This window comes from Herpailurus yagouaroundi, unplaced genomic scaffold, assembly GCF_014898765.1.
Source record: "Herpailurus yagouaroundi ecotype Mexico unplaced genomic scaffold, PumYag 141, whole genome shotgun sequence".
NCBI classification, from domain to species: Eukaryota; Metazoa; Chordata; class Mammalia; order Carnivora; family Felidae; genus Herpailurus; species Herpailurus yagouaroundi.
Window position 1 is genome coordinate 39115830 of NW_024412396.1, and position 10357 is coordinate 39126186.

Here is a 10357-nt window from a genome sequence, read left to right on the forward strand (position 1 = left end):
TAGGCTCCAGGCTCTGAGCCATCAGCCCAGAGCCTGACGCGGGGCTCGAACTCACGGACCGCGAGATCGTGACCTGGCTGAAGTCGGACGCTTAACCGACTGCGCCACCCAGGTGCCCCAATGTTTTATTTATTTTTGAGACAGAGAGAGAGACAGAGCTTGAACAGGGAAGAGGCAGAGACAGAGGAAGACACAGAATCGGAAGCAGGCTCCAGGCTCTGAGCTGTCAGCACAGAGCCCGACGCGGGGCTCGAACTCACGAGCTGTGAGATCACGACCTGAGCTGAAGTCGGACGTTTAACCGACTGAGCCACCCAGGTGCCCCTAAGGGACACAACTTCATTTGGGGAAAACAAAAAAGTTCCGGAGAAGGATGGTGGTGATGGATGCACACAACATGAATGTACTAACTGTCACACTTAACGCATACTTAAAAATAGCCAGGATGGTCAATGTTTTGTTAGGTGTATTTTACCACAATAAAAGGAATAACAAAATATTAAAATGTGTCAAATTCTTCTCACGCATGCCTCTTCACTACCCACAAAACCAACGAGTGGTCAATTCAGTTCTAATTTAAATATTTACCATAAGCCCCAAGAAATGAGTATAACAATAAAGTTTAAAATTCTTTCTAAACCTAAAAAAGTTTAATCTACTTCCTCAGAAAAAAGTCCATTGCCAGATAAAGATGCTAATTGCTATTATATGTCTAGTTCAGATTAAATAAATTACTAAGGAATCCATGCACCTCTCAACTTTGTATTTCAAGCATGATTAGTTTCATTTCTACAATTTTTCCTTGTTCTTCTAAAATCTCGGAAAGACTTCTCCATTTTAGCAAAACCTTTAGCTAAAATTTTCTCCCCCATCAGACTCATAAGAGCTCATCTTTAGGAACTAGTAGATATATCATCTTTATAGTCGTCAGAATTCATTTAGTCTCCACCAGTTTCAAGTACAAACATGAGAATCTGAGTTACAACTCTCCCCTCCTTAAGAAAAAAGAAGGGGGGGGGAGGGGACACCTGGGTGGCTTAGCCAGTTGAGCGTGGAACTCTTGATTTCTCTGCTCAGGTCATGTTCTCACAGTTTCGTAAGTTAGAGTTCCACATAGGAGTCTGTGCTGACAGCACAGCGCCTGCTTGAGATTCTCTCTCTCTCTGTCTACCCCTCCCCCACTCACTCTCTCTTGTCTCTCTCAAAATAAATAAACTTAAAAAAAAAAAAGTTCACATGGGGAAAAACAGAAGCCTGAAATATCCTAGGCTACATTTTGAGGACCTTTTCTAATCGATCTCCAGTTTTTCTTATAATACCTTCTAATTTCACAAACTTGTTACAGAAGTAAATGTTCATTAATGAACTAGCACACCAGGTTTTCTGACTTCCTTTGAGCCACGAAAGTTCACTATGTTGTTCGTGCTCCCTCTCTCCTCACTCTCAAGTATTCAGCAAACAGAAATCAACCTTCAGAGGTAGATTCTGATAGTTTCCATGCTATAAATGCTGTGTTCTGATGCTCTTCAAACACGCCTGTTCATAAACATCAAGCAAACAGATGGAAATTAAAAGGAACAAAAAAAAAGTATCCACATACCCAAACAAAAATTGAAAAGTCTATTCAGGAAAAGCAGTTTCATATTAAAATATGAATTCATTCCAAAGGAAAGAGAAAAGTAGTATTGAACAAGTATGATCATCATGTTTCCTATTTGTACTATCTGAAAACAAGAATGCATGTAAGCAATTACTAACTGACCATTTTTTTCTTGATTTTTAAAACCGAATTCTTTCAAACATCATTTTCTATACATAAGTTAATGGTACCATCTCCTCTACTAGGTCTACTTGTTGTGACTAAAACTGTACAATATGTAGCTGTTATCACATATGATGTATATATCTAAATGTCAACAGAAGAAAAAATGAAAAACACAGACCTAGGCCTCTTCGGGTTTCTCTGGCATTCAGTTTTTCTATTTATCAGTGTAAAAGATCCTCTTGATAATAAGTTTCTTTTCATGTGTCCACAGCTATTTATATTAAGTTGAGCCCTTTAAAAAGGCTGTAACTTCAACGTGTCTGAAATCTCCCATCCCTTCAATGTGCAACACATAACTTTAACAAATATGAAATACCACCAAAAGAAAATTATATATATGGATACAAAAAGATCAACTGGAAAGGAATCCATCACCTGGTCATGAGCCTTACCTTTTAGCAGCGGCAGAGGTGTTAACTCAATAGGCTTGCCTTGAGACCTAAACTGTGAGGAACTTTGCGACCTCTTCTGTCTGGCTTTTCTGACGGACTTCCGAGAAAATCCGTCTACTTTATCCACTGATGGAGGAGTAGTTGGTGCTGAGGACATATCCCTACTGAAGAGAAAGAGGCATCATAAACATATCCCCAGGGTGGAAGCATACGTGTGAATTATACAAATTCTAAAACCCCCATATACAATATTCATGAAAACAGGATTATGTGATGAAGAAAGCAAATAAAATCAATCAAGAAAAGTCGTACGTTCAACGGGGGACATGAAATTTTGGAAAAAACAGAAGTAACAGAAGTACCACATAAGCAATATTATCGTTCTAATGCGCTGTGCTGCTGCCACTCTGATAATGAGCATTAAAGATGCTCATTTATACCTGAAGAACTCTTCTCAGCCATCTATTCATCTTCTGACTGCAAAGCTCTTCTCATCTTGAGATTCCTGAAGTAATTTTAGAGCTACTCTGCCACTGGAAAACTTCCATCGATACATTTTCACAAGATATTTAATATTATGAATGGGTTCTGGAGTTAAAACCCTTAATGTACTTCAAGAGTCTACACCAATGTATCACAGCAAAGTGAAATTTACAACTACTGAAACTATCTAGGCATGACTTTTACTGCAATGTGCTGTGTTAGCTATGATAAACTAAACCACACCACAAATAAGGACAGGTTAGATTACTGTAAACAGAACACATAAAGGGCATAATTAAAAGCATTTCAAAGAAGTCTTCTTTTTGAATGAAGCCATCTTAAGTTAATAAAGCTTAACACACAAAATTATGATGAAGTCGTGCATCGAAGTTGAAATGAAAACATAAATTCACACCCTACTTACACAACCAAGTTGAGTTCCCTTTAAGTTCATCATCAAATACTAGTTTTCGTTCCATCAAACTGAGAGAACTGAACAGTTCTTTGAGATTTTAAACCTCTCAAATTATTAAAATGAAGGCTATTTCCTAAAAGTCACAAGCCGTAAGCTCAATTTCATATTCCAATTTAAACAGATGCCATCATTTCCGTGGCACTGAGGCTCCATTCAAGATTAATGGCAGACTTGAATAAAAGTAATGCATATGGGGGAAATACTGAAATGTAATTACTCACCTGTCATTCCAATACATAAGACAAGTGTTTTTTAACCTCTAAATAAAAGAGTAAGGGAGTTTCTTCCTGAACATGTAAGAATAAAAAGTTATCTGGATTATATGGATTCCGACAACGTAAAAATAACAAAAACATAAACAGAAAACAAATAAAACCACAGGATCTTGAGGTTTGGAATTTTTGAAGTCGTTAGGTTGTCTTTCTTAAAAAAGTTTTTAGAAATCTATCTAATTTAACCATAAAAAACATGTGACAGATTCAAAATGGAATTGCAAGCTATGAATGACTATAGAAGTAAGATTACTTAAAATTTCTCACAATGACTACATCAGCAAGAAGCTCCACATCACATTTGTATGTTGTAAATTTAGGGGCAGCTTTTCCAATCTGGTATGTGAATTATTTAAATTTCACTTAACCCTAACAATGCAAGATTTCAGTAAATCCTGTTCCTCCATCACTCTTTTTGTCTCGTTTTTATTCCTCACCTCCCATCTCTAAAGATGATTTATTGCTAGTTTTTTTTTTTTTTTGTTTTTGTTTTTTTTTTATCATCTGCCCCTTCTGCCCGCGGCCCAGAATAAACGTCAAGGATCTCAACCCTAAAGCTCTGCAGAACTGAACTTGCAGTAGCGGTGGGTCCGTGCAAAGCCCGGGGAAACAGGTTTTGCCCTGGACCAGGACGTCTGAAGCTTTATCGTCATCTAAGCAGCGGGCACGGGGCATTTCCAGGGTTCAGGATAATCCAAGCCGTTGGGGGGGGGGGGGCGGTGAGGAAGGGGGTACCAGGGTGGAGGAGAAAGACAGGGAATGGGTTTCCTTGTGGGGATGCTAAATTACTCTTTGCTCCCATCCCACCCCACCCCACCCCACCCCACCCGCCCAAGCCCTGGAGAAGATAAGCTGTTACTGAATCCTCCACACTACATCAATCCCCCCCCCCCGTGTTTCCCCGCCCCCCGTCAGTGGATAAAGGGGGACAAGAATATGCCTCCAATGCCGGAAGGTGAGGGGAAAAGGAGGGAGGAGGGTAGAGTGAATGGGAAGCATCATCACAAGCATTTGCAGGTAAATCGGACAAGTGGGACGGGCGCTTCCTCTCCCGCACCCCACCCCACCGCACCCCTCGCCTGCCCCGGCCAGGCCTTCCAGAGACCGGTGTCCTGCAGGTTCCTCAGGACAGGGAAGAGGAAAGGAAGCGGCGAGCCGAGGTGCTGGAGGGACGAAGTTACCTTGAAGCTTCTGGGGAAGAATCCGAAGATGATCTGTGGTTTCGAGGGGCGGGAGACCTGCGAGAGGGCCGCAGCGGGGGCGGGTGGCGGGACCGGGACGTGCGGGGGGAGGTCCGGACAGCGGCAGGGAGCCCGGGGCGACGGCTGTCCGGCGCGGCGTCCCTCCGGTTCCGCGGCGGCGGCGCCTCTAGGCCTCACGGCCGGACCTGAACCTCAGCGCTCCGGCGGCGGCGGCGGCGGCCTCAAGATCCTCCCCCGCGGGCCCGTCCCATCAAATCGGCACCGACCCCGTAGCGGCTCAGCCGGTGGCTCCTCGCTCACATTCCCGGCGGGCGGCGCCTCTGCTCGTTGCCCCGGACCCGGCGGCGACGGCGACGACGTGGGGAGGGGGGGAAGGGAGGGAGGAAGACTGGATCCGCAGCGGCAGCAGGAGAAGGAAGGAGAAGGAGGAGGAGCCGCTGGAGCTGGAGCCGCCGCTGCCAGAGCCGCCCTTTGGTACCCGCGGTGGGTCCCCGTCAATGCCCCTTTCTCTCTCCTATTGTCAATATCACCGGGCGGCTGAGTCCATGGCACACGCGCAACCGAACCTTCTGGCCAACAGCGCCCGCCTCCGGCGCCCACTCACTGGAGGCTTCAAACGGGAAGCGAGTCCTCATTGGCCTGCCTCCGCCTTCACTCCCAGGCCAGCAGGTTCGACTGAGAGCAGATCTGGGATTGGCGGCGGGGGGGGCGGAGAATCAGGAGGGTGGGAAGAGAGGAGGCCGAGGATTGGGCTGAGGCGAGAAGGACCCGGATGCAGCCGCGAGCTCCGGCCGCGCCGCTGCGGCTTCCGCTAGGCGGTTGAGTAGGGTGAAGTAGGGGGGTACGACAGCCGCTAGGCCTGTGCGGAGCTCCTGAAAGCCGGGAGGTGTGCGACTGATAGATCAATGGGTTGGGGGGGGGGGGGGCGGTCCACGCAATGCGGCTTCTCTGGGCGGCGGTCGACTTCAAGCAGAGGAGTCCAAGGGCAAGGGTCGGCTAAGGGTGGGCCGGGGCCTGGAATCCGCGCCCTTCAGCGCCTAGGGTGGTCCTTCTGGGCTGGGGTGGAGGACCCCCACTTAGGACGGGAACCAGCGCTGAAATAAGCGGAGAAGAAAATAAGATCTCCTGCCCGCTCCTGTGCGCCACTGTTGGTGTAAATGGGCCCCTTGCAGCCCTCTGTGAAACCCCCAGCAGTCGCTCTCGGCTGAACCTTGTGGGACCTGGCACCGAAACCTGAACCTCTGGGCCTGGGCCAAGGGTTGGGGGTATTGCTTCGAAATCTGTCTCACCTCGTCTTCTTTTCCCTAAACCTCTGTTTTGAATGTCAGCTCCCTGAAACTCCTGCAAGCCTTGATAGAGGCCAGTTCAGTGTAGCTCATGCAGGTGGGAATGCTGTCTCTGTGCTCTGCAATCATTTATCCCGATCAACTACCTGGGCCCTCCCGCTGCACAGAGCTCGGGGCATCCCAGCTCCAGACTCTAGGAGCTTGCGAGATTTTAATTGGCAAGTTGGATCCAGAAGAGTTTATGGAGAAGACTTCACTCAACTCTAGCTAGATGAAGTAATAAAATATTTAGGGAAGTGTTTGCATCTTTGGTGAGCTCAAACCCAAGTGATGCAATTCCAGAGGATTATTGGGACTGTCACTCTGAATGCACGCTAGGTACATCTTTATTGGGGGGGGGGGGGGTGCGGGGGACGGTTGAGAGGGGAGAAAATTCTTAATGCTTAACTACAAATATCAGATCAATTATTAAAAACTTGTGGGAAAAAATTTAACTTAGATACTGTTAGCATTTTGATGTACTTCCCTCCAGTATTTTTTTCTTTTAATTTTGTGTGTGTTGTTTTGGAGCCTAGTTTTTCCCCGTCGGCATTTTATCATGTTTTCTATACAGTTAAGAAATAAAACTAGGTACCATATGTACAAGTAACAAAAACAAAATGCATTGCATTTCTTGTTTGTGTTAACACTCAGGTGTTGCAAATTTTTATTCACACTCTCAGGAACGGATCTTGAAAAAAAATTTGTGCCATGAAAGATTAAAAAAAAAAAAATGTGGTTTTGAACTGAAATGGGAAACAGGAAAAAATGGCGTCTTGGTAGAAGCGGTTCCCCCTACTGACTCCAGATGATTTGCCACTGTATAGATAGTGCCCATTTTTTTGCTCTAAAAGTCCACCACTAGGCTTTATAAAACTGGCTGGAATACCATTCTTCTTCCAACCCTCAAGAAACTGCATTTCTACATCTGAATTTCACATGCCAGTCTTAATGAAAAGTTGAGTGTCCCAGCCATGCAGAGCCCGTTTGCTCTCTGATTGAGGGAAATGCAGAATTAAAACCAAGGAAGATTTTAAAGCCAACTCCATTTCCCTTGGCAACAGTTGGACCGTCAAGGAGTAGTGCACGTTGGAAATGCTCACAGCTGCTGCTTAGAACATTTCACATTTTGTAGAGTGGAGATTTAGCTTGAAAATTATGGATCTCTATAAAGAATTCATTTCAAAACTCATTTTCTATAAAATGGCTGGGTAACTGAAATGAGCAGGTCTTTTAAAGTGGGAACATCCTTGCCTATGTGAGAAATTGTTCCTTGGACAATATTTTCTAAAGGGGTCCACGTAAGCCAGGGGTGTATATATTTCAGGAATAGGGCGAGGCAATCCATTTGGAATGCAGAAGAATAAAATATGAGGACATCTGCTTATGCTTAATCCTAATTGAAAACTAAAGTCATTAAGATCAATTAATATTTTATGTACAGAATAAGGGAACCTGCACTCTGACCATGGAATCTTCTCTTGGCCTAGAACAACATAGGAGATTTCCTCAAAGAAGAGTGGAAGTTACCCATTTCCAACGGTGGGCAGTGGTGGTCCCGTCCAGTCAGTCCCTGTCATCTTGTAGTGACTTCTTATAATTTGCTAGATTCCGACTAAGTGGATTTACTGATGATATTATCTAGGTTTAATTAAACCGGTAGAAAATAGACAACTTTAGAAAAATCCTTTGCTAAGAAACCACAGGAAAACAAGCAAATGGCAGAACTGCAATTTCTAGTACCAGATCTTTGACAGACACATTTCAAAGTTAAAATAACAATCTAACAAATCTAACCAAATTTTGGCTTTAAAAAAAAATGTTAAATTCATCAAGGAGATTATGTGAATGAGGATTTATATCCACTGTCATTAACAATGAATTTCACCCTAAGCGTATATTGTGGCTGAGTTATAAATGGAAGCGTATGTCTATACTTTATAAATAAATATGCGTATCTTTGATTAAGAACTGCCTCCAAAAAAAACATACTGATGGGAATGAATGGTCAAAAAAGTTTGGAGACTTGTTACTCTAGATAATACAAAAGTATACATTATAGTCATCTGGGAAGCCATCATCAAGTGACAAAACTGTTCATTGGTATCAGATGAAAGCATTCACCTCCCAGATATCAAGGCTGAGCTTATCGCGAATCTGCTGGAATCTACTTGGCAGGCTGGTCATATGATGAGACTAGAAGGCATAGACTATCAAATGGTAGCTGACTGGTGAACTAAAGAAGGGTAAGATAATAAGCAGAAGTATCATCAAACCAATCATCAACCAGTAATGGAGGAAAAGACCTATATATCATCCTAGAAGTTGACTAGCCCAAAATGTGTATGTTTTGAAAGCTGGTTTTGGGCTGAGAGGGAAAAATAGTGAAAAAGCCCGAGGCAAGAGCTGCTTTCTTGGGAAAAACAAAAAGAAAATCAGTATACACACAGCTAGTGTAGACAGGGGACTCTGCTGTAACACTTCTTCAAGCCACGTTTATCTACACTGGGAAACCCCTCGGCGGTGGCATTTCCTTGGGTCGCAATTCAAATAGCACAGTTAGATTTGCAGATGTGCCTCAGGGTTGTAGGTTATTCCTGGCTTTCCATGTGATCATGTGTACAATTATTGGCTAAGATTTAAAATGTTTAGGTGCTCCAGTTCCCTACCTTGCAGTGAGAGGCCCTAGGTCACTGATGGATCAAGACAGGAAGAGGGGCCCTACGTCACTGATGGGGAAGTGATAGCCAGCTTCAAGTGCACTTTGTTATGTACAGGATAAAACAAAATAACACACCGTAAGCAACAAATTCGCTTCTAAAATAGTTAAATTTCACAATTAACTGAATTAAAGCTATAACTAATTATAAGCACGATGCCGAAAACATAGACTGTGGAATCAGATGTACCTGAGGTGGGATCCCAGCTCAGACAGTCAGGAGCTGGGGCAAATTATTTGCTTCTCACAGCCTTGGTTTCCCGGCCTGTAAATGAACAGACTAATGCTTCCTAACTCACAGGGTAGTCCTCACATTTATGTGACGTTATGCATTTACTCCGTTACGTGTGTCTGGCACATGTTAGCTGCTCAATAAATACTGGTTATGACCATAATCGTCCACTTTCTTTGTATTTTAATCCATCTAGAAACTTCAAGAAAGTTTTTTTCCTCGAAATTTTATTCTGGCTTACCCCACTGTGACAGGAAGAAAACAAGAAGCAAGGGAACGACAAATATCAGATCCTTTCAGACCACTCCCATGCTAAATGATAGAAGTGTGTGGGAGCAGTCATTAGCAATAACAAAAATTTGCATCTTACAATATCCGTATACTTCTAAAAGTGAAAACATCGGTCATTCGAGTTAACATCATTTCAGAGCTTTATCTTCATTTCTAATTGGTATTCCTTCTAAAAGAGGCTCAAACTATTTTTGCTCTCAACCATTTCTCTTCCTCTCTTGCACTAGGACTATGGTCCTGGTTTCTGTCCTAGCCCTGCCTTGAGTAACGGCCTAGACTTGATGTGGCCAGTATCTGCTTCCTGGCCACGCCCCTCTTTTTCTTGAAGGACCATGCTCCTCACTTCATGTGATCCTGGTGGACTGGTAACCCTGCAGCTTCTCTCTTTCCTCCCCACGAAAGACAGGTACAAGACACAAGGAGATGGATTGGATCTTCCCCAAGATCTGCTCTGTGCATGCTGGGAGAGGGATACCTCTCTTCCTCTTGGAACATAAACCACAGAAGTGAGGTAAAATTGGACCTATGTGTTACCATCTCCTCCCCCTCCATCCTGGTGGAATCCAATACTGTGGAAGAAACTTTGGCAGATGCCAGGTTTTAACAACACAATTGGAGCGGCTGGATTCAACTCTGTCCAAAAGTAGTTTCAATTATATGAGCCAGTAAATTTCCTTTTTTGTTTAAGCTACGTTGGAGTTGAATTTCTATAACTTATGCCCAAAAGAATCCGGATGTACAACACCCAGGCAAGTCACTTAACCTCACCAAGCCTCAGTTTACTCTTAGACCCAGGATCTGGGGTTTTCTAGGAGTTGAACTAAATGAAATATTTAGATGAAATCTAATCTTAAGCATGAAAGGCAATCATTTAAAGTGACCCTGCCAGGAATTCTTTCCTACTGTAATTCATCAAGTCTAGTTTATTTGTTGGCTTTTGTTTTTAAGACTCAAAGCAGATATTCTTAAGAATTATACTTTCAGGGGGCACCTAAGTGGCTCAGTCAGTTGAGCGTCCAACTCTTCATCTCAGCTCTGGTCATGATCTCGCGGTTCATGAGTTGGAGCCCCGATTTGGACTCTGCGCTGATGGCGTGGAGCCTGCTTGGGATTCAGTATCTCCTTCTCTATGTTCTTTCCC

At 43.8% G+C, this 10357-nt stretch overlaps 1 protein-coding gene across 3 annotated transcripts in view; it reads right to left on the minus strand.

Moving 5' to 3' along the window:
- PPP2R5E (protein phosphatase 2 regulatory subunit B'epsilon) overlaps positions 1-4736 on the minus strand; it is a 148973-nt gene extending 144237 nt beyond the window's left edge. For 2 of the 3 annotated variants that reach the window (XM_040477344.1, XM_040477342.1), the window contains exons 1-2: positions 4629-4736; positions 2218-2381 (exon numbers count right to left, since the gene is read on the minus strand). In XM_040477344.1, the coding sequence (XP_040333278.1) occupies positions 2218-2374 (157 nt within the window). In that variant the 5' untranslated portion in view covers positions 2375-2381; positions 4629-4736. The remainder of the gene's footprint in view (positions 1-2217; positions 2382-4628) is intronic. The other variant, XM_040477343.1, reaches the window with a different exon arrangement.
- Positions 4737-10357: the final 5621 nt, after the last annotated feature.